The 21,715-nt window shown below is 31.4% G+C and overlaps 1 protein-coding gene across 3 annotated transcripts in view; it reads right to left on the bottom strand.

The window, feature by feature from the left end:
- Positions 1-21,715, bottom strand: part of LOC107437101 (prolyl 4-hydroxylase subunit alpha-1-like) — a 168,249-nt gene that overhangs the window by 125,362 nt on the left and 21,172 nt on the right. For all 3 annotated transcript variants that reach the window (XM_071182127.1, XM_043047869.2, XM_071182126.1), the window contains 6 exons: positions 17,701-17,892; positions 14,470-14,621; positions 9,463-9,627; positions 6,667-6,839; positions 5,633-5,684; positions 576-763 (listed from right to left, as the gene is read on the bottom strand). In XM_071182127.1, coding sequence (XP_071038228.1) covers positions 576-763; positions 5,633-5,684; positions 6,667-6,839; positions 9,463-9,627; positions 14,470-14,621; positions 17,701-17,882 — 912 coding nt within the window. In that variant the 5' untranslated portion in view covers positions 17,883-17,892. The remainder of the gene's footprint in view (positions 1-575; positions 764-5,632; positions 5,685-6,666; positions 6,840-9,462; positions 9,628-14,469; positions 14,622-17,700; positions 17,893-21,715) is intronic.

The following is a 21,715-nucleotide window of genomic DNA, read 5'->3' on the forward strand; positions in this document are numbered from 1 at the left end:
TGTTCTAAGAAACCAGGCCTTTAATAGCATGAGATTGCCGCAGCTGGTGCTCTCTGGTTATTTCAGTTTCCGTTTTTAAAAGTTGTTAAAAGTTTTATATGTTGAGCCATCTCAGCTAGATTTAGCATGTGACATTTTTAGCGGCAATCATTGGTCGATTTTCTAGCGTTGCCATTCGGGGAGTTGTAATGTGGCTTTTTTTTGTCGCCGTGTAAGAGAAATATATATATATATATAGATAAGATAAATTGGCAGTTCGTCTTACTATTGAATATTTGAAAGACGAAGAAAGAAAAATAGTAACCTAAACAAAACAAAGCAAACGTTGCCACCGGCGGAAAAGAAATACAGCCAAAATTTGGGAGCTACGTAAGAGAATTATATATATTAGATTATAATAATTTTTTTATATAATATTATAATATATTACATAAATTTATTATATTATATATAATTTTAAATGTATTAAATTTTTTTAATACTTTTAGTAAACTTCTTAATTTTCAACTTTTCGCAGAGGAAAAATCACAAACAAATCATACGCAATTTTAAAGAAGCACAAAAACAGAACTTACTTTTAGAGATTCTCCTCTACATAACTGTTCATATGCTTTTGTTATAGCAGGATCCAGCCCTACATTGTTAGCGAATTCTACGGGTATATTGTGACCCGTGTCTCCCTTTTCATTCTTATTCATTTCGTATTCAGCTGCGCGAATTTGATAGAACAGAAGATTTCCCATCGCACGAGGATGCTCGGGTTCTTTAAAAAAAATTATATTTCCATGAGACATAACTAACGAATAAAAATATTTCACTTCGATGTTAATAGTACTTAGCGATATTGTGTCAACATCGCCGATGTTATGTTAACATTTGCACTTTTTGACCCATTACAGCCGCTTGGTAAATAAACTTGTCATGTCTTATTCCCAAACACAGAAAACTGGTAACATAATTATTTCATTCTTAATTGCTATTTTGAAAAAGAAAACATGACTATCTACCGTGATATATATATATTATAAGGCTATAAATTTTGGAATTTTGATTAAAAAACATGACTTCTGTTTTAAAATTGAGCGGCAGTATAAAACATTTAAAATAGCGTCTTAACACCTTCACGCCGGGGTGATCCACCGGTGGGTCACGCTAGATTGTCTCAGCTTGGCAGCGCACCGGAGTAAAAACTGGTAACAATAAATTTCATTTTTTAGTTTTTTTTCCGGGAATAATAAAAATCCATAACTACCAATTGTTTTTAACGGATGCAATTTTTATATTGAATTGCTTCTTCGCAGTGATATATTTCCTTACAGTGAATTGTTATTGTTGAGAATAGATTAACTCCTCCCGAATATTATCGAATATTGAAATAGATCTTCTACCAGAATTTTCACTTTTCCCGGCGTGAACGTGTCAATTTAAATATTAGTGAACTAACTCTCTAATAATTCCTTTTTCACATCATTGCAACATTAACACGTTGAATGCCACGCTAATTTTACATGGCTTGCTCGTCTGGAAACACGGTAAATTTGCAACTTCAAACTAAATTTGCAAACATAGACAGATTTTGCTAGTTTATAAAAGGTTTAGCATGACATATCTGATAAAAGTGGTGAATTATATATACCTACGAATTGCTTAAAAATAGTGATGGATAAAAATTTACTAAATTCAATTTGTTAAACCAAGAATCACAATAATTAAGTAAATTTTGAATAAGTTTTCTGCAATTCCATAAAAGAGTGTAAATTTTATAGTTCTATATCATGTTATACGCTGTCAGGCAGCTGTTTTTCGTGACCTATGTGAAGGGTCAGTGTCAGCAAAGCGGTGGCAGACGCAGCCTAAATGTAATTTCAGTGTCAGCCACCGGTGGCTGACGTGGCGCTCAACGTGTTAAGAAAACCAAAAATTTTGAAATCATTCTGTAGGCATACTTGCCAGCTTATACGCTCTTCAAAGAAGCTGTTATTGTAAGTAAAATGAAATTTGAATTGACGCAGCAAGCAGACTTTTCATTTATACTTTGCCTACTCTTGGAAGAACGTAAACCTGCTAACTTATACTTTTTCTGAGAATGTTTTCCTCAAGTAGTTGTGAAAGACTAACTGAACTGCAATTGTAGATAAAATTAACTTTTTCTCAATTACTATGGCTTGCTCTCATTTTCGTTACTATAACTTGCTCTTAAATGTAATATTGATTTATAATTATTATTATTTAGTGCAAAATCATATTAATTTATATTCAAGAATTAATGAGAAATGTATAAGACTAATTACCACTTTACATACAAAAATGAAATACTGGGGACAATTTAGTTGACAGTTATGGAAGAAAATATCGACAAGCATTAAATCTTCAATAAATACACTTAAATTATTAAACTGTATTCAAATAAATTTTAAGACAAATTTATTAAAATAAGAATTAAGTTTGAATGTATAGGATTAGACAGAGATGCCAACTTGCTCCGGGCAACAAATAGTACATATTTTAAAGTGGTAGTTTATCAATTGTGATTCTTGGTTTAATAAATTCAATTTAGTAGATTTTTATCCACCACTAATTCTAAATAATTCGTAGGCTTATATTATTCCCCACTTTATAGTAAACGCTATACATTTAAAATGTCATGCTATACATTTAGAAAAGCAAGCAAAAATAGTCAAATATTTGCAAAATTTATTTTGTATTTATTAACCGTTTTTTTAATTATTTTGGCGTGTCCGGAGCAGTTGGCATCTCTGATTAGATACAAGATTTATTGCAAAAATAAAATTTAGCATTGATTTCTAGGGTTGTGACAGTTATATTAGAGTGCTTTTTCAATTATAGTTGTAAGAAAAAAGTAATTAACTTCCTTTCCTTATATATTTTGGTAGATATAAATTTTGCTCCAGAAAAAAAGGTCTAAAGCTCTTAAAAGTTTTGCCATGTGAAATCCTCTTAAACATTTGCTGCTAAAACAAAAATTGTTTCTATAGAATTAGTGTAGAAGTGTTTTTATATTTTTGGCAAACCCCTATTGATCCACTCCAGATGAAATCTAGTACCAGTAATAACTAATTGAATCGTTGATTTACAATTAATGACATACTCGTATTTAAGATTAGATATGTATTCAAGCACAAGGTTGACTTAACTGCTTGAATCAATAAGGTTGAATTGCCTATCTAAGGTAATAACTGAAATCAATCACTGGATTGATAAAACTAAGTGTATAGCTAATATTAAAGTTTATATCCTTTGACAGCATCTTTTATCAGACACAAAATTGGCGAAATTAGTTAGCTAAAGAGTTGATCCTTTTCTTTACGTAAACTAATAAAGTTTCCAGGGATGCCAACTGCTCCGCTTTCTGGAATAGTTTTAATAAAGTGGTAGCAAATTATATAGTAATATTAGTTAGAAAAGGACTACTTTTTTATAGAGTAACCAGTAGATTGATGCTTTCTTTATTTATTATAAATTGGGTGCGTACGCCGCACAGAGGCCCCTAACCCAAACATGCCAACTCTTCCGGATTTTCCGGAAGATTTTATTTTCATATTTAAAGTGGTAGTAAATATACACTATTTTTTTCTTTTATGAACTTAATTTTTAAATGATTTTCATCACCACTATTCTTACAAAAATGAAGCAGATATATTAATATGCGTGTTACTGTCATGGTTGTCAACTTAAGTTTTTTCAAATGCAACGTATTTGTTTGCTCAAAATTGAAGTTTTAATTCCATTTTAATACCACTGGGGAAAATGATAATGGAAGGGATTAAAAGTTGGCAGGTATGCTAACCCATACATCATAAAATAATATGCAGTGTATTAAAACATTTTGTGTTATGCTATGTAGATTGATGATCTAACGTTGCTTTTTATATCATACTTAAAATTTCTGATATGTAGTGGTGAAAAAATTACTAAAAAGGGAAAATACTAAACAAAAAGTAACATGAATTTCGCTGCCACTAGAAAATACTATTTTACAAAGTGGAGCAAGTTGGCATCTCTGAGTTTCACACCACTAGTGTTTAGTTTACGCTTTTTTTACAGTACCTTTTACAATTTCAATATTTTTTTTTATAACAAAAATCTATGAAAAAAATAACTCATATTTCTCATTCAATATTTTTACTCACAATTGTCTAAATATACAATACTGAAAGTAAGCAAAAACCGAAAAAATATTGGAACAGTAGAATAAAAGATTTTTGCCATATTTAAATTAAACTTCAAGAAATAATACTAATGAATCACATGGAACCAGATGGTAGCTATACATTTCTAAAATTTTCTATGTCCTATTGAGATGCCTTTTTAAAATAATTCTCAATTTTAAAATTAATTGACCCCGTCTGAGAAATTTACATTTGAAAAAATTAATGTTACTTATTTTATTTTAATTTATTAAGCGAGTAGATCAAAATTAATCTATTTTGCTGATAAGATCTTGTATCAGTGATCATTAATTAACTTATCCTAATTAATTTATTAACATACTTATTAAATTTTAACTTATTGACCCTTTAGTGGGCATCTATTTCTAGTAAAGGAAAATAAAAGACTTTTTGGATTTGAAATTCACATAAGAATAATAATTGACATATGAAAAGAAAAACTCATATAGTTTATAAAAATTTAATTTAAATTTTTTTGTGGTAAGTAAGTTTACCACGACCAATTAGGAACTTATTGAGTTTTATTTTTCTTTATTTATAAAATAAATTTTATAAATGCTACAAACTTCAGAAGGAATTACGCATTTTATAACTTCAATACGTTTTCTTATACTAAAATAAAGCTGCCACTTTTATTCAAACGCACTGTAAGAAAGCTGAAGTTATTAACAATTGGATACCTAAATCAAAATGGTAGAAAAGTTAACATGGACTTTAAAAATTGGTGGTAAGAATATTTGCCACGACTTTAGAAAAGGTTAATTAACTTACAGTAATTAAATTAACATAAGAAAAAGTCCCGTGTGGAGCAGATGAAATTAACGACAGCGCACAATTTAAATGATTTAATATTAGAAAACGGTTTCTCTATTCCTTTATGCGGTAATTTTATACAGTTCAGTCTCATCAATTTTGTATAGCTCTCACTGCACTTTTTGAAGAATACACCTACACAATTGCAATTGGCACTAATTCTACACTAAGAGGAAAAACTCTCATGGTTACTTCAACGCCACTGTAACTTTAATCAAAATAATTTTACTAATATCTTTGTGCTGTGTGAAAAACATTCCGAAGGTGAGTGAAGGTAAATTTCAGTTCATTTACCTAAATAAGAGGTGCTAATGCTAAACGACTGAAAAAAAATTATATATATATATATATANGACAGTAGCAGTGAAATTTGTCACTGTGACAGTAGCAGTGAAATCTGTCACAGTAACAGTAGCAGTGATTTTTGTCACAGTCACAGTAGCAGTGATTTTTGTCACAGTGACAGTAACAGTGACTTGTCACAGTGACTGCTCCAGTCACTGTGACAACTTTTTGGTTGGAACAGGCTGTCACAGTGACTGCTCCAGTCACTGTGACAAGTCACTGTTACGTTACTTTCGACCCATCTCTAATATATATATAAAGGACCAAGTTTGTGTCATACTTACCGACCTGGATTAACTTTTCTGTAAACTCGGCAGCAGCATTGACGTTGTCTAACTGCAAATAAAAAATTCATTCTTAATTAAAAGTTTTTTAAACAATTATGTTAATTCGTTTTGATAACTTCATAAACATATCATTTGTTCAAAAGTCGTTCCAAGCATGCAAAATGTAGTAAAAACTCTTCCAAGCAACAAAAAAATTAAGGTAGTGAAAAACAGGTAGCAAATACCAATTTAAATATAAGACTCGCTGTCGACATATCAGTATCCGGAAGTTAAAGCATTATAGGAGCGATTGTCTAATTATCTGGGCAGGCATCATCTTGGATGACTGCATATTTTTTCAAGTATTTGGTAAAGACACTAAGGCTTTAATGTGGTATATAAAGACAAAATCTCTCCTTTCCTGTTCTAGGGGCAATTGCCCTTGGCTTAACTTTGATGAGCAACAACGGCTGTCATTCGCCACGGAGCTTTTAAAAGTTTATAAAATTAAACATGAAAATATGATAGTTTAATACTCTTTAATTTTATAAAATAATTTTCAAAATGAGGAGCAGTTGAAATCTGTGCTAACGCACGAAAATTAATGGAGGTAGGAAAGAAAACTGTAGCACCTTATGGAGTCATGGAATCCGTACTTACAAAAGTCCCTTAGGAGCTAATAGTTAGAATTTCAGCACATCTGATTTCAAGTTTTCCTCAGTTTACAACCAAAGCTAAATGTTACAAATATCATGCTGGACATTACCTAGCAAGACTTTAAACAGTATATTCTAAATGAAAAGAGACATGCTTTTGCTCTTTGCTGCTAAAAGAATAATAGTTACTAAAAGTTTAAAAAGCAGTTAGCTTTACAATCCTAGAGGTTTGTAACATTTGTTGAATTAGTATTACCAGGCTGGCAATAATGCTCCGAAAAGGTTAATTGTAAACCAGTTTTGTAAAATGGATAGCCTAAGTAAAAGTTCTTCTACAAAGCTCAAATCGTTTATAACCAGGGTGTATATAAATAAAGGAAATGTAAGAGTACTAACAGAAAAATGCGAAAAAGCCATGTATTCATAAATGTCAGCTTTATCGGCAGTTTTTAGCGGTTGAAGATCCTCTTCTAATTCCAGCCGCAGCAATGATTCCTCCATCCACAGGATAGAACGGTTCCAATTTCCCTGTGAATAGGCGTGTTTCCCAAGCTCAAAACAGTCCCCAGCTGTGATAAGCAAAAAGAAAAAATGAACAAATAAATAATAATAATAATTTAAGATGTCAAGATATGTTGTTGGTGATTTACTTATTTTCGGATCAGTTGAAAATGCACTTTTAATAAAATTGTTATAGAGTGAAAACTGTCAAGTTGACCACTATTATCAAGACAAAATTTATCGTATGAAGGGTGAGGCAAAATTTACTCGAAATTTGATTTAAATCGAAAATTAATTATTTAATGTTGTCAACCAAAAAAAGAAAACAGTTAGACGGCTGACAATTTAGGGTTAGCAAAAATGCAGCACTCAAATTTAGAACAACGCGTTTTCAATTGTTGAAAGCCCACTAAACAACACAATTACTGAAAGAAACAGTTCCCTGTTTGTATACTCTCTAATTTCTAGTCGTGATTAGAATCCATAGTTTGCGTGATTTAACTCTATTGGATTTTTTTGTAAGTAGTTTTTTAAGTCATCAAACCCGTGCATTAAAGGCTGCATCGAGCCTTATTTCAAGCCTTTTTTAAGCAAAATGGTAACAGAAAATTTCATTACCTTTGATGCAGATGGAACACCAGTGTTCCTTTTATTAAAAAAATTTCTATATTTTTTTTAATTTCCAGCAAACAATATATTTTGATATTTTTTAATTGTAAAGATTCATTTTCATAATATCAAAAAAGAGGAGAAATGTGATTTCTAATACAGCATTCTTATGCAACTTCAGTGGGTTTTTTTTCATGAAAATGAGACACAAGGTCCCAATTATTTTTCTGTTCCATTTGTTAGTAGATACTCTTATTTACAAGTTAGTATAGGTAGTGTTTTTGAGCGACGATGACGCTTTGAGATAAGCTGAATAAAACAGAGCGGATTTTGCAATTTTTAAAAAGATTGTCTGACTATATCTACTAAAAGCATCGACAAATCAGGAAAGTCCTGGGTCACAGAACTTGTCCTAATTGAAAAATTCCATAGTCCTTAACCGGTTAACGACCAGCTTCATATATATAGGACAGTTCCTTTTTTCAAAGACATTCATTGTGATTGGAAACTTTTTTCAGAATTTTCATTTATCTGTGTGAATTAAAAGATTCTTAGATACCATAATTTATGAAAGATCTCTGACTAGATCTAGAATTAAAAGGAGCAAGTACTTTTTGATCTATCAAAGACTTTTAGAATGCCCTAACAGTGGAAAAACCAATTATTTTCGATAATATATTTTACCACTTTTTCCATAAAACCACTTCTTGTATCATTTCAATATATAATGTCGGGACAAAACGTATCCGATGGAGTTTTGTCCCGTAAATTTTGTACATAATTGTAAATACTTTGTATATATTTTTGCGCATTTATCATCATGCATTTTTCCTTTTCTCTGAGGCTATGTGATTACTGTGCATCTGAGAAGCTCAGGGGTAATACCTCGGGGAGAGGCGAGGCAGTCTGCCACAAAAACCTCTTCTCTCTCTTAAATTTGTTTGCTTAATCTCGCTACTTCATTTTAATTTTCACTCAGTTAATGTTACTGAACCCCAACTTTCACCATTCATTTGTGCTTCGGCGATTTATTATTTATTCTCACTCAGATGAATTAGTTAGAGCACCTGGCGGGACTGATGCTAAGATAACCACCACATATGAGATGAGACAGGACAAAACGGGTTAAAGACATTATTGGACTGCTGTTGCCTTTCCAAGATTTTTAGGGCAGAAAAACGCCCAAAATTAAACTTTTCATTAACTTTGACAGAACATAAATCTGAAAAGCAACAATGCCCCATGGAAAGGAATGCATGGCCATAACTAGGCAGGGATGTACTAATAATATAGCAAAGCATAACTTTTGAGTGATGTTGCCTTCTTTAGATAAAACCCCTTAAAACATACTTATATTTCACTTTTAAAGAAATGATCTTGAACTTAGTATTTTTCTACAGATAAAAAAACTTTAGGAGCTCTAACTTGTACAATATTTCTTTTTCATAACCTCATTAAGACTAGTGAATGGAAAAAAAATTCAATAATCAAGCAATATCTGAAATTCAAAATAATGGCTTTTAAAGAATGTAGTTTTAAATGGCAAAATACAAAATTTAAGCAAAATCAGACTAATATTTTCTACGAAATTAAATTTTGAAGAAGTCGTATTTTTAAAAAATCCAAATTAATTGAAAATGTATGTTTATTCAGAAAAAGTACGTTTTCGTGTCTGATTTCGTAATTTAAAATATTGTCTACACGAATGAATTAGTATATTTGATTTCACCTGCTCAAATTATTAAGAGTGAGTCCTAGGACATGAATATCCAATCATTAATACAATAAGATTAAAAAATATCGAACAGTACAGTAAGTAAAAGATATTTATAGAAATGGAATTGAAATATTCCTTAAAAACAAATGAAAACAAAGACTTCAAAACATGGGCATTTTTATGTTTCTAGACTTGTGTATATTAAATAAATTGAAATAAAATTAGGACTTAATAATAATTATCATCTTAAAACCCACAATCTGCTTAATGCAGAGCAATTTTAGTAATAAAAATCGAAAGCTCAGAGGGTTTAAACTAAAATAATGATAATACAAATTGCCTTACAATTTTTATTCAATTCTCACCTGTAAGATTACTGGATGGAATGGTTCCTTTTATTTGTCCTCCAGCAAGTGTAGCAGCGTCTAGTAGATAGATTTCTTGGAGTCGAATTAAGGCTGCAGCAGCTCCAGACAAATCTTCTTTGTTCGGAAAAGCTATCACTTCGTTAGTTATATTTTGAATCACCTCTAAAATTAATTTAAAAATGTAAGAAACAACGGAAACAATTTTAAAATTTAATGGAAAATAATCCCTTCAAAAATCTCATAAATCAGCAGTCCCGATAACTCTAAACCCAAAATGTTTTAATCAAGAAATCTTACTAGTTAAAACAAATATATCAGCAATATCATAAATGAAAACAAACTTAGTATGACCATGTAAAGGAAAGTGCTAGAAAAGCAAGAACCACTTCAATCTTTTTCCACTCATTAATAGAAGATCAACGTTCAGTCTTTAGAACAAGAGGCTCATGCATATGCTTTATATAAGAGCAGTAATGGCGCATGCATCACCTGCATGGGCAACTGCAACCAAGTGTTTCATTAACATCACAGATACTACACAAACTGAAATTCTAAGACAAATAACTAATGCCCCAAAATTTACAATCAATGAAAATATCCCCGAAGTACTCTGCATCAATAAAGCGAGTGATTTTATTCAAAAACTTAGGGCAAAATTCTATAAGGAGGCCCGCAATTGTGAAGCGGCAAACCTCAAACAGATACTGGTTTTCAAAACAGATACTGGTTTTCTTCACTGGTTTCATGGATTATAACAAGGAATGGAACCCAATAACTTCTTTTATTTGATCGGACGCTACTTTAAGCAGTAAATTCATTTTGTAAGCAATGATTCTAGCTATCCAGCCGAAGTTCGAGTCAGCTGAGGAAGCAGAGTACGTCAGCTTAATCACAACTTCCAGGCTAAAGATTTCATTTTACTTTATTTCATTAATTTTAATTTTTTTAAATTTTAATTTTGACATTATCTCAATCAGCGATTTTTACTTGAATCATATACAGTAGAAAACTGGTGTGCCAAATGGAGAACCAAATTACATCCCGACAAGAGTCAACTCATGATCATCAACTCCAAAATTAAAGCCCACAAAATCTCCAACTTAAGGCTATTCAATGTCACTATCACCCCAACAACACAAGTTAAATACTTAGGTATTATAATATCACAAAACCTTAGTTGGAGTAAGCATATCGACGACATAATAAAAAGAGGCAGAGGAGCATTTTTTGCTCTCTATGCAATACTTAACAAAAACTCTACACTAAGCTTGAACAATAAAAGAACAATTTACCTACAAATTATTAGGCCAATTTTAACATACGCATGCCCAGCCCTTACGACCATGACTGAAAACTTAAAAAAGAAACTCTCAAATTTTGAGGGCAAAATTCTAAGGACCATGCTTGGGGCCCCAAGGGCAATAAGTAATAAATTGTTGAAAAAAGACATGAAAATAGAAGATATTGCTAACTATATGGCCACTCTTAATACGAAATTCTATAACAAAGCCCAGGACTGCACTGATGCAAACTTCAATAAGATATTCGACACAGATATTATCAGTGAAAATTCAAATTACAGCCCACTCGCTGCATTTCTCTCATCAGATTGCATTCTATCTAAGTATTATAACATCCCATGATTCCCAATACACACTACACACGCAAACAACACATCTACACCTGAACTCTGGTAAACCTGGTGAAGGAGCAACCTTGTTCGCAGGGTCCGATCCGGGGGAGCCAGAGATCTGTAAGCCTAAGAATAGTGAGCAACCCGGCACGAGCGGTGACTTGCCGGGACGGCCGGGTCACTATATTAACAATAACACCAATGGTTTTTTGCTACCTAGATTACCCCATGTATTATAATGTAAATAATTTCGTATCTATTCAAGTAATTTGTAAATAATTTTGTATATAGTTTATCTTGACTTTAATATTTTTTGCTTATTAATATTATTCATCCTGTAAATAATTAACTAATTAACTGTGCTAGTGCTTGTATATAGATTTATCTCTTAAATGGAGTCTCTCCAATCCCTTTTTCACTCAATCATATCATTGTACCTTATTCAATTTATGACTACCTAATCTATGCCTATTAAATTTAGATGAATCAGTTAGCGGCGCTTCGCGCCGAATACTGAGCTACTATACATTTCCAACATTCCAACAACATTCCATGAAATTGCTTGAGTCGTATTGCTAATTTTTCTAACCCCCTGACTGGCTCCTCATCTCTTCTATCATCATTACCCTTTTCCACCTTCTTGGGTTGACCCAATCCTTCGCGGAATTACTGCGGCTCATTCTGATTCAAATTACTAATTCAACTACTAACAATACTTATCACTCACAGCTTATTTGTCAATAATTATAAATGAAAAATAGATAATGATTAATAATAATTTTTTTTTATTTTTATCATTGTTTATGTTATTACCTGTCTGTGTTATGTTATCCCCCTATCTTCTTTTCCACAATTTTATTTAACTACTAACATTAAGTTTACTAACCCAAATAATTTTAATATCAATGGCCTTTGATTCAGTTTGTAATCATATAATTTACGAAGGTGGCCTCTTTGGCCAGGTAATCCGGTGCACCAATTATTAGTTTCCGCTTACGATAGCGAATTTCAACTTGATTAAAATATAAATATATTTTTGAGGAAGATAGTTTTTCGGTAATTGTTTTACTACTATTTGGAAACTACTACCACTTTCTATTCTCGAAAAGAGTGAATGTTGGCAGGTATGGAACTAGTATAAAGGGTCTAAGGTTGCGCTTGTCAGTGCTACCTGACTAAACTTTTCAATCGGAATTCGCTTTTCCGGAAAGGTTAATATGTTCATCTTTTTTTTTTTCTTCAGAAAAGTTTATAAGTAAAAATAGCGTTGAATCATATCGAGGGAAGGCGTTATTTTCTAATAAGACAAAGCAGAAAGTAACGCCTATTTTGAATCCCTTGAATTAAACTGTAAGTACATTGTTGTCACCAGTAAATATATAATTTGAATACATTTAATAAATATAATTTATTGTAAGTAGGGAATGTTGTTAGTATAAGCCACACTTAATTTTAAGACCGTTACGCTGCGTGAAGTGTAGCGGTGATATCAGCAGTCAAGTGATAGTGAAGTCGTTTACCATTATAGTGGTCTGGTCCGACTACTTATAAATATCAGTATGGTGGCTTTCATATACAGATAATGAGCTACAAAACAGTGTGGATATTTCTGTACTAATTCTATGTAAATATTTTTAGAAGCAAATGCTTCATAAGATTTTACATCGCAAAATTTAAAAAATCATACTTACTTGAAGCTTTTAGTAATGGTGTTTTTTTTAACTATGCAAAATTTGCATTAACCAAAATGAGAACGAGAATGTAGAGCTTCATTGCATTTTAATAACATTAGAATTCTAAAAGCATTCTTAAAAAATATTGCAGTCTTATAAAATAATTTCAAAAATCTTCCAAAACATTTGCTGCTTAAAGATTGTTAAGATAGAGTTTGTATAGAAGCGTTCGTATTATTTTGTCACCCATCTGCATGAACCACAGTTTAGTTCAACTCATTTAAGATTAAAAGAAAAAAGGTATGTTCTTAAAAGTACTGACAAAAATTTATAAATATTCTATTTATCTTAAAAATGTCCGTTCTAATTTACTACCACTCAAAAATATCTCACAAAAGCTGGAACCTTAATACACATGTTGTCAAAAGCTCAACCAATAATATTCATTCCATTTACACGTTCACGCTAGATTGTCTCATCTGGCGGCGCACCTGAGTAAAAACTGGTAACAAATAAATTTCATTTTTTAGTTTTTTTCCGGGAATAATAAAAATCCATAACTACCAATAGTTTTTAACGGATGCAATTTTTTTTAATGAACTTCTTCTTCGCCATGATAAATTTCCTTAGAGTGAATTGTTATTGTTGAGAATAGATTAACTCCTCACGAATATTACCTAATATTGAAATAGTTCTTCTACCAGTATTTACTCTTTTCCGTCCCGCTTTCAGGCGCAACACCCGGCGTGAACGTGTTAAATTTGTCAGGCTGATCGGCCCGATCTGCAAACAGCAGGAAAAAAATATTGTAAAATATTTAATTTACTGAAATTAATATAATTTAATTAAAAATTGGCATTTTCGATGTTAGATGAACCTAAACGCTGCGTATACTAGTTGAACTGCTACCCGTACTTTAGGATCAAACCCATAAACCTCAGTTTCAAACCAGAAATATGATTTGCAATCCAACCAGCTTCTTCACTCAAGTGTTTTTTAATAAACCCACACATTTCAAAAAAAAAAAGAAATAAAAAATTAGTCCTGTTTTTTTTTTAACTTACTGAAATGAATATTCTAAATGCAGATTCAAAAAAATAAGCAAAAATGTCATTCAAATTCTTTTAATAATTGCTTAAAAATTTCCTTAAATTTAGTATGACTAATCAACCAACTCTTAAATTACAACTGATACAAAATCATAATTTCTTTCTTGGTATCGCGAACTTATTCAAGTAAGATTATACATACATGCCAGCATTCACTCTTTTGGAGAATGGATTTTCCAAGTGGTAGTAAAACAATTACCAAAAAACTATCTTCCTCAAAAATATATTTGCATTTTAACCAGATTGAAATTTGTTGTCGTATGGATTAATATGCTTTTTATATATTTGTTGAAATTATTTATATGTAGTGGTGGTCAAACTCATTTATAAATATTATTAGAATTCAAAAAGTTTAGTGAAATAACATGAGTTTCGCTAGCACTTTAAATATGAAAATAAAATCTTCCGGGATAACCGGAAGAGTTGGCAGCAATGGATTAAATCATGATACCTTTCCATAAACAGAGGCATGTTAACTTAATATTGCATGCAAATTTCCGATTTTAATTATTTTGTTACTAATTTGTGCATTAAAAAAAATTCGTGGTTCTCCTGCAGTTCGAAATTAGTTCAATATTTCATAATTTACCTCTGCTTTCAAGACTTTCAACAATTTGATTGGTTGTTTCCCAGTCAGCTGACAATCGCTTAACCAATAAGTATGCATTAACAGGATTCGACAAAAATGTCTCGACGTCCTTATTGGCTGCATTATAAAGATCTGCATATTGCTGACTTAGCCTAAAGTAAAAACGAGTTATTTTTCAGTATTATTACAATAATTCAATCTAAAAGAAATCTAAATACGGTTTACATTTTTCATGACTGTAATAATAGGGTAGCTTGGGTAAATTGGTAGAATAACAACTGAGATGCCAACTTGCTCCGGACAGTAAATATATATTTTCAAGTGGTAGTTTACCAATTGTGATTCTTGGTTTAATAAATTCAATTTAATAGATTTTTACCCATAACTATTTCTAAAAAATTCGTAGGCTTATAGAATTCACCACTTTATAGTACTTGTGTTATGCTATACCTTTTAAAAGCAAGTTAAATAGTCAAATATTTGCAAAATTTACTTTGTAGTTATTTACCGTTTTTTAAATTATTTTGGCGTATCCGGAGCTGTTGGTATCTCTGTAACAGTACAGATACCTTTTGAATAGAAAAAAATCACTAGCAAAATTATTTTTGTACATCACTTTAATAAATCTTTCTTTGGTAGAAAGTCGACCCGACTTTCTTTTTGTTAATAAATCTAAGAACTTTTTATAAAGTTTTAATATTGAAAAAAAATAATGTGTCAAAGCTGAACCATCGGTATTGCTCACCAAATTGTAGCTGACGTCTTTCTAAAATAAATGTTAATTTCTCCGAAAAACAAAAAGGTTGAAGCTTGAGTAGCCTATACAAGAGTTGATCAAAATAATGTTCCATACTAACTAGTCGTAAACAATTTTTCGTTTAGTAGCAAATGTTTTGGAAGATTTTACATGGCAGCAGTTTGAAAGATCATAATTGAAGCTTTTAGAAATGATGTCATTTTTACCCATGCAAAATTATTATTCACCGAAATAAGCGGTGGAAGTTAAAAGCTTCTTTCATTTTTCAATACCAATGTAATTAAAAAGGATTCTCATGCAAAAATTGTAACCCAATAGAATAATTTCACAATTGTTAGCAACAAAGCTAAAAAGTTTTAACTTTCACTGATCATTTTCATCCCTCCGAATTTTACACGGGTAAAAATGGCATTTCGGAAAGCTTCTAGCATGGTCTTTAACCCTTTCGCGCCGACTGTCACAAATACGTGCCAGCATAAAACCGTATCAACCAGGGTAAAAAGATAAAACTGGTAATCAAAGTAATTCTTTAACAGTTTATTTGTGGGCGGAGTTATAATTGTTTGATTTATTTAATTCACCATTACTTTGTTCAAAATAAAACTATTTAGTTATACTGTGAACTAACATTGATTATATATATGATTAAACTAACAATAATTAAAGTAAAAGCAAAGTAGGTCTGTCAAATTGGAAACGACTACATTTAAGTTACCATTTTTTATTTAATTACGTCCTGATCCTGATTTTGTACGAATGCTTTTCTGAATTACCCGTCCCCAAGGGGTTAAAACTGGGCCAACAGCGTTGCGAAACCTTTCATAACATTTGTTACCAAAAGAAAGATTGTTTACATAGAGTTCATATCGAAGCGTTTCCATTATTTTGAACAACCCTATATGTACACGTATTTTTTTCCGTGCAGGCACTTCACGTTTTTTACATAACTACAATATTTGTGGTCGAGCATTAATGGATTAAGGATTAAGAAGACACATTTGTCAAATTTTAAGGCTTTCGGTGATACACCAGAATAGTGAAAAAGAGAGTAAAATTTATTTATTAGAATGTACTTATTATGTCATAGAAATTCCCTTTTGATTTAATAATTGGTTTACTGGTGGACATTAAATCAAAAGGGAATTTCTATGATATTATAAGTACATTCTAATAAATTGGTTTACTGGTGGACATTTATGAAGCTTCTATCTGAGATAGGCCTGAAGACACTAATAAGCCTCCAATGGATCCCATCGTATGTCGGGGTACATGGCAATGAGAGAGCCGATGTGCTCGCCAAGAATGACTACGATCTTCCTATGGACTGTTTAAACTGTCTTACTCCCACTGAGATCCACTCCCTGGGAAAACATCGTTTGCTTCCAGTGTGGCGCCGTATTCGTATGGCCGCCAGATTTCGTAGTGGCCATCTTAAGTGTTTAAGGTTTCAAAATGGGGAGAAGGCTTTCCAACCTTGTTCCTGCTCCCAACCTGCTAGTCCTGATCACCTTCTTTTTTGCCTTGGCTCTTCTTTCAAGCAGCTGCTGGTTGACCGGGACTTTCTGCAGATATATGGGGAACTAACGCGACAGGGCCTTCTGGACCTGGTCTAGGCTTTCCTTCTCCAGGGGGATGTGTAACAACAACACTGGTGGACATGGATGATTGGGAGCCCTGTAAAAGTTTAAGATACACTGTTCCATTTTTAGAACATGTCTCTTTTTCAAAACTTAAGTAACTTAGGTGAAGTTAAATTTTTCATAATTCGCAATTACAGATGAAAAAGCTGAATATTTCTATAAACCAGAATAAACATATCTTGTGCTGCATAACGCGTTCTAAAATTAAGCAACTGCTATGTTTTTAACCAAATTGTTTGTTAATTGAATAATATATCCATATAATTTCTATGTAAACATACTACTATATTTTTCTAAAAGGCTCTTTTCCCATTACTTCAAAATAAGAGTCCGGTAGGTAAGCAGTGATTTCGGTTCTTTGACTTCTCAAATTGAACTAATCCCAGAACGTAATAGCTGAGAGGATAAAACACTCGATTCCCTATGCAGCACACCATTTTCTATTTCCGGTGACGGTTTAGCCAATCCATACCCTACTTCTAAATTACACTGACCATAGGGGTAACAAAATGCAGCCTCATTGGCAGACGAATTTCTTTTAACGTCGGGCTAACTGTTGGAGGGTTTCATAGTACTTTTTCCTATGTTTTGCAAATATCGGAAAATGCAACCTTAATGTTTTTTTTTAAATGTGTATAGCTATTCTCACTTTTCTAAACACACATTTCGAGCTATATCTAAAATAAAAGATTTTCTGACATTTTATCAAGATGAGAGAATGATAGCGTTAGTTTAAAATAATCGTGCTTATATTCGTATCACGAAATATATGTATTTGAAACAAAATAAAAACAATAAAGTGAAGTTCAATAAAAAGAAGTTTGAATGTATTACCATTTCACCTTTTGTAGTCTTTCTTCTTCAATCCTTAAGTAAGTGTTTAACGAGTTTACAACTTTTGCTTCAGTTTCCAACAGTTTTTCTAATTCTGCTATTGCAGTATAAAACTCGGACAGTCCTACATGAAAGCAACAGGAGAGGATGATTGTGATAAGTTGGGGAAAATGGCACTTCATGGCGTATTATCTGTTGAAAGAATGAAACATTTTACTTGTAAAAGTGGAAGTTATTAGTTTTTAATCCAGAAAAATTAAATCAATTTTAAAAATAATTCGAAAAATAACTCAATTTAGAAACTCTATAACCAAAAGTATTCATATAAATGAATTAATCTGAATGATGTAACTTCTAATACATCTAGAAATTCAGATATATTCAGAATAGAAGGCAAGGAAAAACCTTTTCGTGCTTTAAAATTTAATAAAAATAGCTTTTATCACTGCTTAGTGTGCTGTATAGTAAAATGTATGAGACAGTAAGCACTAAAAATTGGTTACTTATAAAATAATAAGATTCAAAAAAATGTAAGAGGCGGTAAGCACCAAAAATCATTTACTTGTAAAATAATAAGATTTTAAAATAATGTATGAGGCAGTAAGCACAGAAATTATTTACTTGCTTCTGTAACGACAGTAAAAAGTGTGTTGACAGTTTCCTCCTACCGCTGTGCATTACTACGGTTGAAATTCCGTTACAAATGCAAGTGATTTTTGCCACAAGTGAAGCAGATATTGCCTAAATAGACTAATAATTTTGTAACTAGGCAAAGAAACCCGTATGAATTGAATTTTGAAATTACGAAGAAAATTGTTCCCACATAAACCTCCCTATAGGGCCTCAGTCAGTGAACTCTGAAAATATCTAAGTTTCTTTTATGTTTTTTTTCAATTTATTTATTTATTTATTTTTTAGTGTACAGTATACAAAATAAAAGACGGATCACCCTGAATAATGATCAGATCTTCTACTATTCGCAGTTGAAATTTTAAAAATGTCGTGCTTTAAATATTCGATTTCTCGGTGACTATTAAACCGAGTTCCCTCTGATTTTGTATTTTGCCAGTTATGTTTTGTCAGATTATGTAAAATAATATTCTTTGAAATGATGTAAAAAATCGAATGCCTTACAATTCAAATTTTTTTCGACTGTTATTAAGTAAAATAATAGCAAGTAATAAATATTTACTAGAAGTTAATTTTTGCATGGAATTATCTTAAGATTATCGAAATTCATAATTTTGTACAAAAATGTTTTAATCATCTAAAAAGTTTCCGAGTCAATGTTCAATTCCATAACTTTGCAATTTTGAACCCAACCCATAGGACAAGGGAACTGCTGAATCAAACATTGGGGGAAACTAGTCTTCGTGGAGGACTTTTGATGGAACAAACCCACATTTGCATCATATGGTGAGGAAAACAACGAAAGCCTTCGACGTTTATCTCGACAGCAAGGGGACTGAAACCTATTCTGTCTACCACAGGGGATATTTTACGTCAACACTGTGATCTTTTCAACCCAGGTGCAGAATTCATATCGACCAGCCATCACTGGGATTCGAACCTGGGTAAACTCATCAAGAGGCGAGCGCTTTATCCCCTGAGTCAGCTCTTTACTTATTTTGGGAGATGCAAATTTTATAAAAACCATTCATAAAAACTTCAAGCATGATTTTTTAAATTATGCCAACAGTTTTGCCATGCAAAATCTTTCAAAACGTTTGATGTTAAAAAAAAATTGTTTAATAGATTTATTATAGAAGTGTTTCTTTTAGTTTGATCAACCTCTGTATGTTCTTTTGTAAATAAAATATGCCTGCTAAGAGAGTTGTGCCCTGCTGGACTCCTGAACGTTAAAGTAGTATCTTAATGGAAATTATTGCTAACATTAGGGTCATTTTACAACCATCAAAAGACTCTTTACTATTAACATGTCCACATTTGCCCCACTCGTCTATGTGTCCATACGACTCCGTGTAATCATTTTCGTTAATACCATTTCTCGTTAATTGAAAAAGGTAAGTCAAATGTAATTATTAAAATATATAATAAGCATAGTCATTCATAATTACATTTAATTCATTCATTATTACATTCATAGTTACATTCATAGTCATTCATATTCACATAGTCATTTTAACATTCTTCCCTTGTTAAAAACAGTGAATAAAAATAATCTGAAGTTGAAATTAATCTAAAAACTTAGAAGTTACTTCTACACCTTAACTCTTTGACACAGAAATTTTATTAACCTAACTTTTAAGACTTTTTTATTATTTCGCATTCTTTTATTTCAAAATAAGTGAAAAATAATGCTTTTAATCTTTTATAATAATTTATGATGATTAAATGCAGCATAGTACTCCAGTGTTTTTTTTTTTTCTTTTTTTCTGCGTTAAAGGTAAACTATTCTATATACGGCTTAATTCCAAGCAGCAATTTTTCAAATTCGCACTAATTTTCAGTTATTTACATCTAAGCGGCACAGCTATTCATCATTGAAATTTCTTTAATTTACAAAATCGATTATAGATAAATTTCTGAACATGAATAAAAAGAAAAATTTCCCATCTGCTTTTTTTGGATTTTATATTTTAGTACAGATGTAATTTCCATAATAATCAGATTTTTAAGCAACTATTAGACTGATTTTTATAACCATCTGCATCGATGAGACGAAAACCCTTGTTTTTTTTATTTGATTCTCAACAATCTAGTGTTTTGTGTTATAATTGTATATGAAAGCATTGCACAGTTTTGCCAGTCAGCCGAAATTTACAGTGAATTGTTCAGTTATAAATAACAGAAACATTCCATTTGTCTACCTTAGCCCTATATCAACATTAGGCCCCTTCTCCCCTACCTTACAGTTCAAAATGCTTTTGACTATGATTTAAAAAAGTCACATTTGTAATAAATAACATCGAAAATATTTTCCACTTGGAAATATTTTTGGATCGACGATTTTTACTGACGTTAAATTGAACACAAAAGGATTTAATAACATGAAAAACATGCCTATTTATAAAATCAAGATTGTTTACCTGCTAAGCTGTATTGGGACCATTTTGAATAGATTTCTACTTTCCCCAAAGTAAAGAAAATCAAAAATTATAAATCCGTCGAAAAAAAACGTATATTTAATTAGAGAAAGCATTAATTCCCCATGTGATAAATGACATTTTATTTAAAACGCATTTATTTAAAATTAAGAAAGTATAATTACAAACGTCAATGAAATATGTTCAACAGATTAGTTCCTCTTCCTCTCTCTCTCTGTCTATCTATCTATTTCTCAGATTGCTGCTATCCCTTATGTTTCGATGGTCAGAGATCAACATCAATCATAAAACGGTATGTTTAATCAGAGAAATTACGTTTTGTGTGTGATTTAGTAGCCTAAAATATTGGCTGCAATAATTAATTAACATTTTTGAGGTCACCCCCTTGAATCATTAAGATTTAATACTAGAACGTGAAGGTCTGATCATTAGATCAAAAGTTGTTCAGGGAGGTCCTTTTTTACTTATTTGTTAAACATACTTTAAATTCGCATTCACCACATTAAACAAACATAATTTACTCCGCCTTGTTATTGAGTAATTATTATCAGAAGTGAAAACAGCTTTCTTTTGTTTATTGTTAAATCGAAAGATATTATTTAACCAAAAATATATTTTTCTTATTGCATTCGGGGATGCTTCCCGCAATGAGTTAAAGCACGCACCTTCCAATAATTGCTTGCTTCAATAAAGCTTTAACCCTGTAGTATACCAGTCAACTTTCACTCTTTCCGAGAATGGATTTTCAGAGTGGTTGTAAAACAATAAACGAAAGACAATCTGACTCAATAATATATTTATATTTTGATCCCGTTGAAATTCGTTTGCGCAAGAATTATTATGCTTTGATATATTTATTGTAATTATTTATATGTAGTGGTGGTCAAACTCATTTATAATTATCATTATAATTCAAAAAGTTAATTGGAATAACTTGAGTATTGCTA

Source organism: Parasteatoda tepidariorum, chromosome 6 (genome assembly GCF_043381705.1).
Source record: "Parasteatoda tepidariorum isolate YZ-2023 chromosome 6, CAS_Ptep_4.0, whole genome shotgun sequence".
In the NCBI taxonomy this organism is placed as follows: domain Eukaryota; kingdom Metazoa; phylum Arthropoda; class Arachnida; order Araneae; family Theridiidae; genus Parasteatoda; species Parasteatoda tepidariorum.